The sequence below is a fragment of the Dipodomys ordii genome, unplaced genomic scaffold, assembly GCF_000151885.1.
Source record: "Dipodomys ordii isolate 6190 unplaced genomic scaffold, Dord_2.0 Scaffold7, whole genome shotgun sequence".
Taxonomy (NCBI): domain Eukaryota; kingdom Metazoa; phylum Chordata; class Mammalia; order Rodentia; family Heteromyidae; genus Dipodomys; species Dipodomys ordii.
Window position 1 is genome coordinate 13795369 of NW_012267223.1, and position 11313 is coordinate 13806681.

At 41.6% G+C, this 11313-nt stretch overlaps 1 protein-coding gene across 1 annotated transcript; it reads left to right on the forward strand.

The window, feature by feature from the left end:
• Nucleotides 1-6872: 6872 nt before the first annotated feature.
• On the forward strand, nt 6873-9978 carry Tmem100 (transmembrane protein 100). The gene is made up of 2 exons (XM_013037781.1): nt 6873-7112; nt 8745-9978. Exon 2 carries the CDS (start codon nt 8815-8817, stop codon nt 9217-9219), a length of 405 nt encoding a protein of 134 aa, XP_012893235.1. The 5' UTR covers nt 6873-7112; nt 8745-8814; the 3' UTR covers nt 9220-9978.
• The last annotated feature ends 1335 nt before the right edge of the window (nt 9979-11313 follow it).

Genomic DNA, 11313 nt, shown 5'->3' on the forward strand with positions numbered 1-11313 from the left:
AAAGAAAAGAAAACAGAATCATCAAAAAATAAAAATAAAAAAGAGAAATCTCTTGTTTCCGTATCTTGGAGTTTGTAAGCACATAGGCATTGCACCTTTGTTTTTCCGCCTAAGAGTATCTTCTTTTGTTCTCACTGTGTGTATCTAGAATCCTGTATAATTTAACAAAATACTACATTTCTAAAGAAAACTATAGTTGACTTGAATTGCTTTTGTTGTTAAGTATTAACTCAGGGGGCAACATAAAATTAATTCTTGGTAAGGCCAGGGCTATTGGAAAGGGTAAATTAGATCCTTTGTGTAGTTTTTTGTATGAGTACTACTCTGGAGTGGTGAGCAATGGAGAAACTATCTTAATTAGCAGAAAAATATTCATGGAGTGCTTTTTTCCCCCACATCTAGTGCAGGATAAAAGACACTGTATGCATTTTGCAAAGAGCTTAACATTGAACATATACTCGATATATACTCTGTATATAGTTAGTAAAAGTAAAGTCTCAAACTGGAATTCATAAAATAGTTTTTAATGTAGAAAGTAAGCAATCTCAAATCGTGTGTGTGTGTGTGTGTGTGTGTGTGTGTGTGTGTGTGTGTGTGTGTGTGTGTAGAGCAAAGTGAGTTGTAAAATCTGTCATATTTTAAGGGGGAAAATTCATCTGAGCCTGTCACCACAGTTTGACAGCTCAGACAATACATCCTAAATTAGCAGTATTTCATTCAGTAAATACAACTCTCACTAGCATTTCTTTCTTTGTGAGAGAAGTATGTGGCTATGCTAAGGAACTAAGTGCATATCTCCCACCCCGTATCTACTCTTCTTCCTGGCCTATGTTTGATGGTAGTATCACCTATTAATTTTCTAGCAGTTAAAGCCTCACAAACTCCTCTTCCTTGACAGCTTCTCCACATGAAAGTCTTTACCAAGTTTTGCTGATTCTACCCATTGTAATAACTTCCTGCCTTCTTCATTTCCCTGTAGTAGGTTCCTACTGCCTCTTGCCTGGACAGTCACAAAAACTTCTAATTTCCCTTCTCCCTTTCCCTGTGTTTACCTTCCCCAGAGTATTCTTACACTCTAATTCCAGGCCACTGATTATAACACACTAGGCTGAGTATGAAGTCCAATTCAAAACCACATTGCTCTCAAAATAAAGTCCAAACTCATCAGCCAGGCAATAATCTAACCAGAAGCCACTTCCAGTCTTATTTTGACTGCTCCCTGCCTGCCCGGTATTGTCTAAAATTCAGCTAAGTAGGCTACCCTAGGCTTTCTGTAGAAGTCTTGAACATTTCAAAGCAATGCTTTTTATAGAGATCCTCTTTCCACCTAGAATCACATTCTGATCTTTCCTTATAAAATCAAATATCTGTTGGCCACCAACCTTCTACCTACTCCTACCTATTCCCCGACCCTACATGCTTTGAGCAGCACAGATTGCTTCTTCTGCATCTCTGAGAACAGATTTCCTCTAGACTGCCTGCCCTAGCATCTCACACTTCTCTTGTTCTGAACTCTAAGAGTAAAGACCTCACACTTTGTCTTTATCACTATTATTTTTTAATTCTAATACTGGAGCTTGAATTCACGGCCTGGGCACCGTTCTGTTGTTTTTTGGTTTTTGGTATTTTTGTTTGTTTGTTTTTTGTTTTGTTCACTCAAGGTTGGTGGTGTACCACTTGAGTCACAGCTCTACTTCCAACTTTTTAATTAGAGATGAGAGTTTCACAGATTTTCCTGCCCAGGCTGGCTTCAAACCTCAGTCTTCGGATGTCAGCCTCCTGGGTAGCTTGATTACAGGTGTGAGCCATTGGTGCCTGGAGAGACATCATCTTTTGCTACTGTTTTGCATCTGTTCAGCTACAGCATTTATGGCAAGTCCCCAGCCTTGAAAGGAAGTACAATAAATATCTGTGGAACTGAAATTCTCCTGAAGGTAGAGAAATGTCCTGGGTATCCCTGAAATGCCCTCCGACTGCTGGAACATATTCCATAGACTCTATGATTGTCCATCTAGGTCTTTGCTAGGCTCTGTGGCAGCTCTGTGCCAATGCCTAGAATCATATGAGGCAAATGTTGATGAAAGTGAACTATGCAACTCTTAGGTGGAGGAGGGAGAGAGGGAATGAGAGAGAATGAGGGAGAAGATGACACTATGTGAAAGGAAATGTACTTATTCTCAGATGTATGAAAAGGTAACCCTGCTGAATATCACCTCTAAAACAGCAATAAAGTAAATTGGGGGAAAATACATGGCTTAATCATTAAGCTGCTTTTCAGAGAACTAGGAGTATCCTAAGATACTCCTAAGAATACTCCTAGTAAGAAGGCCACCCCCTTTTGGAGTACTCTTCCAACACTAGGTAACAACATGACACCCTGCACACAAGTAAATGAGGCTGAAGCCAAGATAGGATTATTTATTTATTTACTTACTTTCTTATTTACTTGCTGATTTTTTTAAGACAATGAAATCCTGTGGCACAATGTGGAGAAAGAGGCATTTAGATCTACACTCTGGCTCTTGACACTTTCCATTGTAGTAGACCTAGGAAATGACCTTAACATTATAGAGTTTCAGTGTCTTCAAATTCCTGAGATATGATTTGTGTGACCCATGATAGACATAAATGTTTTTCCTTCCTTGTCTAACCCTGAGGGTGATGTGTGAGGGCACCCAGAATGAGTTAAGCCAGGGGCATTCTCTGGAAGTCATTATGTCCCTCTAAACACCCCATTAGTCATTTAATAGCCCTGTAGATCTTACATGGTACTAGTACCTGGAAAATAACCAGCAAATAGTAATGTACATTCCTACTTATGGCTTACCTATTGTTTCTTCTGTTACCATCAGATCTTTCTATTTAATGTCCTAGACCTTAAAAAAAAAGTGCCCTGAAACAAGAGGAAAGAAAAAAAGAAAGAAAAAAGAAGATCCAGGTATCAGTGGCTCATGTTTGTAATCCTGGCTACTCAGAAGGCTGAGATCTGAGGGTCCCAGTTCAAAGCCAGCCCACACAGGAAACTCTTGTCTCCAGTTAAACACCAGAAAGCCAGAAGTGGAGCTATGGCTTAAGTGGTAGAGTGTTAGCCTTGAGCACAAAAGCCCCAGAAGTGGCACACACACAAAAATACACATAAATAAAAAGAGGAGGGTCATATGACCTGTTACTCCAAAAGAACACCAAGGATGGATCACTTTCCAAAATATCCATAATCCCAGAAAGTAACTCCATACTTGCCCTTCAATGAAACATTAGAAAGGGAAAACACTGGCAAGCTTCCCTAATCTTGCTGAGTCTAATTGAGCTGGGTGATGACCAACATCTAAGGCATGTGGTGATTGGACAGAGGGCTGGAAGGAAGGAACTGGCATCCTCTAGGCTGCTGGGAATTAGCCAGCTGAGCCACACCAAGCTAAAACAAACTGAAAGTAAATATGGACGAGTAATCAAATGCATATGGGGAAACTCTTCGCCAAATGCAAAGCTTATGTGCTCCCAACAGTGAAATTACCAGTCTTCAACAGCATCTACTCACTCGATGGCAAAATCAGAATGTCTCCTTTCCCAAGCTAGAGGCCAAACCTTTGGAAATGGTGCCATTGTCTCTTTGTTCTGCTCATCATGAGCATCAAAGTAGCTTTGTATTATTTTAAGAAAAGTGAGATTTTTTTTTAATTGAGGGAAGGATCTCTCTGTAAAAGTGACATTCCTAGCTGTTGTTTGTGATGCCTTTAGGAGATGCATGTGTCTAGTATGCCATCATTTCCATGGTCCCTTAGCATCCTCAGATGAACCACACTGTAAAGAACACTCTCTTGCCTTTAGGCAGAGGGTCCAGCCATTTTTACTCCTAACGCTTATCTTCTTCCACATCTCTTATTGTTATCCCATGTTATGGTGAAGAAGGATTCCTTGTGTGGTCCCATTCCCATTTCTAAACATTCCCCAAACTCCACATCACTCCCTAATAAGGGAGGATTATACTAGTTAGAGTAGATTCCAGATGACTTGTTTTCTAAAGGTTATCGGAGAGACAGTGGCCAAGTGGGAGTCTGGGATTCAGAAAACTTTGAAAACGAATACTTGAATAAGGGTATACAAAGAGAAAAGCAGAGGATAATATTCTTTTCTGACTTGGTGCTCTTTTAGAAAATCTCATAGAGGAAACATAGAGTGAAAACACAGCAGCGTTTAAGGAATTTCCTCTCACCAGATTGTCTCCGGTCCCTTAATGGTGTTTAAGCCTCGCTGAGTACTTTGTTTACACTCCCTAGTGTAGTGATTTGCATCCCCCGCTGCCCGCGTTGCTGTGGGCTGGGGCAGCAGCTGTCTCAGTTGGAGTCTGGCTAAGAAAGGTAAGAGGTCTTTTCCTTGTTCTTTGAAAGATCTAGGAGAGTTTGCTGCACACTCACTGGGGTTAAGGAAGGGGAGATCTACATGTAATTTATGAATTGGAAGCTTAAAAAAATGTTTGCAAATTGAACAGGGTCTCCTAATGCCCATGAGATTTTTTTTCCCTCTCTTTTCTGAAAGATAGAGGCTTGCAGAAAGAAGGCTGGATGCTTGGTAGATTAAATTTTGCTTATGGAAGCAGGTGTTCCTGAAGGGATTCTCCAGGGGGCACAGTGGGGAAGGAGAAATAAACCTTCAAAGCCAGTGGCCAGTCACTAGGAATTCTCCTTGGATTTCAACTGGAAGAGGTGAAGTCAGCCAAAGTTGCGCCTAGCAGTGATTCCAGTGAGAAGTGTGCATTCTGATTCTGTTTCTGACGGATCTCCAAGCTTTCTAGTTGTAAATGAGATCTGAAGCCTGAGAAGGCTAAAGCTTTTGGGATTGCAAATGAGCAGCAAACTTTCCTGTACTGGGCTCTCAAGGGCTCAGCTCCATTCACTCTCCCTCGATCTGGAACCAGCCCAGGGCTGGCTGTGCACAAGGGTGCCTCTGGCCCTTCTAACCCATCAGTTCATCACTTTGGCTATGATGATGGGCATGTGTGGTCTTCCAACAGAATAAGGGGATACACTGAGATTTTTTAAAGGGAGACTAGAAAATGACTAGAAAGTAGAGTGGAACTGTCCCCAAAGCTATAGGACTGTTGCTGTCTTCCTAAGAACTTCTGTGTCTTGGGCTCTCCATTGACATCTTTCCCACGGTGCTTTTGGCAAGTTCTGAAATGCCCTGGTTCTAACTGTCCCTGCTTTCAAGGCCCAATGGCAGGACGCCTGGTGCTTTGCCAGATGGCCTGGGGGGGGGAGGGGGAGGGGGCAGGTGCAGGGGGCGAGGAGGAGCTAGCTGAGGTCTCCAGGTGGCTCCTCCCATTCAGTTACTTCTCTGGAACTTTTCAACTTTTAACTTTTGAGAAGAAGGAGGAGGAGGAGGAAGAGGAGGAGGAGGAGAAGAAAAAGAAGAGGAGGAGGAAGGGAAGAGGGAGGAGGAGGAGGAGGAAGCTGCCATCTCTTCTAGCTTTCATTCCAGAAATACAAAGGACTCCTAGTCCTCCTCCCTTTGTGACAAAAAAAAGATATTGTTTTTAGGCAAAACTAGAAAGAGTGGGGATCCTCAAAAGACTGACAAGTTTGAAAAGATCCAAGCACTAAAGAAATTTAACAATCCCACAGAAAGGAGGGAAACACAGCTCTTCCATGCATCTATGTGGATGTGTTAATTAGCACAGGTTGTTTTGTGTGCGTGTGTGTTTTGTGTTGGTTTTTAATCTGAGCTATAGTATCGTAGGAGCAAGCCTCCTAGAGAGATGACTTAGGGCTTTATGTATTTTGATTATTTAAAAATTTCAAATAGTTTGTTTACAAAGAAGCATAACCTCCCAGGCCATTGATGATTTTGAGAAATTGACTTGGAAGTTTACTATTTGAGACGACAATGTGTTACATCATATGTGTCCAAACATTGAAAATACTTTGCTTCTTAAAATGGTCCAAGGAACAGCAGCCTTGACACAGGTGCGGAGCTTGCTTGTGGTAGACCTACTGAGTCAGAATCTACATTTCACACACAACCCCAGGAGGTAAATGAGATAAATGCACCCTTTAACAACCTCTTTAATAACCAGTCAAATCAAGAATTTCTTTTGTCTTTCTTTTATTAGATTACTTAATGTCTCCGAGCCTCTATTACCTCCTACTAAATTAATGAGATCCAAAGTTAATGTGCAACGTACATTCCTCTTTTTTTTTTCTTTTGGCCATACCTATAGTAAGTATTGTATAAATAGCGGTGGTGCTGATAAAGACGATGATGGTGATGATTTCAACATTGCCAAAGTCACTTCCCTAACACAAGTAGTAAGCAATCCTACTTAAATCAAGATGACAACCATCAGTATTAGTATTCCTTCCTCAATGAAGTAGCATCCCAGTGTGTATGTGGGGGGAGGGCTTCAGATGAGCATTACACACACAGAAGTAAAGAATACCAAGAAGACCCAGGAAAATAGACGTTGTGCTGGTGTAGAGGCTGAATTCAGCTGCCGGTGACTTCACAGCTGCTCGGCCTCCGTGGAGCTCCAGTCCCTCAGCTCTGTCCCTGCAGCGGATCGGCAAGCTGACTCTGGGATTCTCTTATGAAAATGCCTGATGGGCGGGAGGAAGATCTGGAGGTTGGCTGGGGGAAAAAATGAGTAATTCAAAGCAGCCTGCTTAGTAAACGCTGTGAGAGAAATAAAAGTCAACGCTGGCTCCTGTCTCCAGGGACTCTGTAGAAATGATCTTGACTTATCATGTCACTGAGCAGAGTTGAGGGAAGCCAAAACTCGGAATCTGCTGGCAAGGAAAAGAAGGAAGGGGGGGAAAAAGATAGGGAGGAGCAGACCGGAGGGGGGAGGGAATAAAAAGAGAGAAGGGAGGAAAAGACGAGCGTCATTTGGAGCAGAGGTAGTTTGAAAGAAGAGCTTCAGGATTCCACACTAAACCTGCAATCAAATATTGGTCTTTCTTTTCCCCCCACAGATCTTTGACTTGTTATTTTGGTGACAGCCCCACCGTGACAGGAAATTCTCTAGAAGTTGCAGGAAGATATTCAACCATCGCTAATTTATTTTTTTAACCTCCGAGTCCAGTGGTTTCCCTGGAAATGGACTGCAGCTCTCAGAGGTATGTGTGAATAGTTTGGGGAAAAATATCTTTATTTTTTTTTTCAGGTTAGCACAATCTTAGCTTTGGGGGAAGGGGTGAAGATTTTAAAACTTTTATCCCAGATAAAAAAAATCAACTTTTTTTTTTTTTAACTGGCCCAGCCAGTATTTCTTTAGGGTATTATTGAACAGCAGTGATTCATTTGTTTGGTGGTTAAAGCTTACCCACAAGTAGACAGCACTAATTGCTTCATTGCTCAGAAAATGACATTTTGACCTCCCAGGATTGGAAGAAGGAGAGGGAGAGATGTTAGATTTGGGGCTACTGTTTCTATTCAATTGATGCTTACTATATTCAAAAGATTAAGCTCATGGAAACACTCTCTAGTGTCTCCCAGTAAACTCTTTTGAGTCATAGCCTACTTAGCTTCTTGAGGACACAAGACAATGACTACATGTCTGGGCAGTGAGCAGACTTCCCAGTGGCTTCCTCCAGAAGCCTTTTAACCAGGTGCTTTTGATTGAGGTTCTCTCATTTTGTTCTGAAATGCTCAGGTTCAAAACACCTGAAAAGGAGCAAATTTTGCACACGAGAGGGCTTGGGGAGGGATATATTTTTCAAACTTTATTGGCATCTACCGTGTGTAAGCATGTCACAGTACATGTAATATCAAAATTCCACCTCGAGTTTCATAGAAAATTTGTAAATTGATGGCTAATTATCTTATTAGAGTATTTGACTTTAACATGAGAAAGGACAAAATTTTACATCCATGAACTTGTTACCTAAAAAAATTAAAAACATCGGACTGGGAAGGTGGCTCAGTGGTAGAGCGCTTGCCTTGCATGCATGAGGCCCTGGTTCGATTCCTCAGCACCACATAAGCAGAAAAAGCCGGAAGTGGTGCTGTACCCAAAATGGTAGAGTGCTAGCTTTGAGCTGAAGAACTGAGAGACAGCGCCCAGGCCAACTTTAGGCCCCATGACGGAAAAAAATTTTTTTTTCTTAAATCAACTCTTATTTTTCCCTTTTAAAAATGGCTAGATGATTTCAACATTTCTAGTTACAAATGTGGTTAATCTCGCTGTCAATGGCTTTTGGGTCTTTGGTTTTTTCGTTTTTGTTTTTGTTTTTTTCTGAACTGCCCATCTGGTGGGGGACGAGGGTGGCAGAGAGTACAATAAAAATGTCCCCAAGTTGAATAGGAGCAGGATGAAGACTCATTGATAGTTGGAGAAAAATGGAAGTTGGTAATTTGTGCACTGGCTCCTTGGCTTGACACTGATTTTTGCCAGCAGTGAATGGGGTGATAGCTTGGAAGGAATGCTTGTTATGCCTGACGAAATTGGCCAAGTGTTTACAGAACAGAAAAGCAATAAACAAAGCAGAAAAGTTTATTTAAAAAGAGGGGGGGAGCACACGAAAAAGTTTGTTGCTTTTGATACCTTTCTTTTCTTTATGTTTATCCACTTCATGGTGCCCATTGCAGAGAATGCAACATTGAGGGAAAAGATAGAACTTGAGTTTGATTCCCAGGAGGCCCCAAAGCCTCCTGGGAAGGAGAGACCCCTGTAGCAATTTCCATCCACCTACAAGGTCTATGCTGGTGCTGGTAGCTGATGACTCCTTCTCCTGTCTGTTTCTTCCTAGCTGCCGCCACCCTGGTGAGCTTCTCCGTGCCTAGGTTGTGAACTCAGCTTTCAGCACTGTCGCTGTAAACATGACAGAAGAGCCTGTAAAGGAGATCCTGGGGGTCCCAAAGTCTCTCACCCCAGTGATAATGGAGAAAAACCCCAAGAGCGAAGTTGTGGTCACCACAGTCCCCTTGGTCACCGAGGTCCAGCTGATGGCTGCCACGGGGGGCGCAGAGCTCTCCTGCTACCGCTGCATCATCCCCTTCGCCGTGGTGGTCTTCATCGCTGGCGTCGTGGTCACCGCCGTGGCCTACAGCTTCAATTCCCATGGCTCCATCATCTCCATCTTCGGCCTGGTCCTTCTGTCCTCTGGACTTCTTCTGTTAGCTTCCAGTGCTCTTTGTTGGAAAGTGAGGCAGAGGAACAAGAAAGCCAAGAGGCGGGAGAGCCAGACGGCTCTGGTGGTGAATCAGAGAAGCTTGTTTGCTTAAAGACTCAATGAGACCAAACTGGCTAAGGGGCCCCAAGATCCTGTTCTCACTTGGTCAGCCGATTTCATCCAGGACCGGTGCGGGAGAGAATGAATGGGCTTGACTTTGGAGCAGACTGGACAAATGGGTAGGAGGAAGGCAGGAGGGCTGTGAGAGGAGGGGGAAATCTCTCCTGGTGAAGAATGAGCTGTCTTCTCTGTGAACATCTCCTTTAATGACAAGCTTAATCCTAAGGGCTATTTCTGGGACAGAGGAGTCCGCTCTCTCTTTAAGTTAAACGTTTTGGGGGCTGTGGACAATATTAGACGTTTGGCTCATCTTGAAAAGTAGCCAAGAAATGATGAGAAAAAAATAATTAAAAAATAGCCCTGGCACATCAGATACCTGCCTTTGAAAGAAAGAACCCACATTCTGTAAGAAGTTATATTATACAAATGTTCTCCTGAAAGGTCTACATTGCCTTAGAATTTGCATACATCTTTGAAATTCTGATTTATTTTTTTGTTTCAGTAAGTTGATTCTCTGGCACTCATTTTTATTCTTTACTTTCAGTAACTCATCACCGGTGGTACTTTATCTTGAAGAATTAATTTTTTACATATATATATTTTAACATTGGACAGTGTTAGGAGATTATAATGATGCGTCAGAATTAAAAATAAAAGGTATAGGTAACAGAAGGTGGGGGGTTAAATTAATATTAATCTGATATAGCACTTTTGATGATTTTTTTACATAAAAGTCTAATGTGCATTTCATTCAAAATAATAAATACTCATTGCTGCTGAATCTTCTAAGTGGTTGTCTCTGTTGTACTTAATTTTATTTCATTTCCAAACTGTCCATCATCCTACATCTCATTTTCAAAGCGCCAGCTCTATTTCTTCACCTTGGACTTGTTGTTCCTTTGTAACATTAATGGAAGATTTTTATCTTCCTCATTTCATTCCTTTTAAGGAATAGAGTTATGTTTCCTATGCTCTAAAGGATTCCGATGCCCTTATGATTAGGAAATTAATGCCTGCGGTCATAATATGATATGTTCTATTATGCATTCCATTTTTGTGAACATTCCCTTCTGAGGGGCATCTATTTTACCAGGCATTCTGTGGATCTACAGGCTGCTTTGCTAGTGGAGATGCCATACAAATAAGGCCATTATTCAACATTTTCTGTGGAAATTAATTTGTTCCGCAGATGGGACTCTATTCTGACATCAGCCAGAAGTAATTCTCATTTACGTAGTTTAAACCACATTAAAACAGTGGAGAAGATAGACATGAAGCCTTAAAACCTGGTGACAAATTCCAAAACCAATCCTAGCATAGCTCATTTCTTAGAAGGCATTCTTTTCTTTTCATATATATATATATATATATCTTTTCATATATATATATATATATATCATATATATATATATATCTTTATTATCTTTAAGTAGTTGTGCAAAGGCGTTGCCATTCAACAGAGCAGTTTATGAACACAATGCATCTTGATGGATGTCACCCAAGGCATTCTTTTCAATATGGTGGAGGCCCGCCACATGACCACTTCCTGGTATTCAATGTTGGGAAGTAGGAACATCTTGATGCTTTTGGGGTTTGGATGGTAGATCAGTGTTAGGTGTGTAGACTAACCTTAGAGGTGTAAATCAGTGCTCCTTCCTACCAACTGCAAGTAAGTGGAGGTGCTCTTATTTCCTGCTCAAAGACAGTGAAAGGCTCTTCATGGCTTTGTGAAGAAATTTCTCAGGCAAGTTTCAAGCTTCTCCAATCTGCACTGAACAAATGTATCAGCGTTGACTCTCAGCGTTGACTAAAGCTACTTAGTCCCAAAGCTCCTTGTGAGTTAGCAATGTAGAGTCTTCACCATCCTATAGTGGGCTGTTTTCCTACTTCTTGCTGTTGTGATGATGGTGCCACCTTTTCCTCTGCTTCATACCCAAATCCTGCTGCTTGTCAACACTCCAGCCCCAAGGCAACCTCCTCCTCAAACTCCCTTTTATCTGAAAGTAACTGTTCTCTGTCCAGTTATTTCTTCCTTAGGTTCTGATAGCACCTTTCACTTTCTGTCACATCAGTGGCATAAATACTT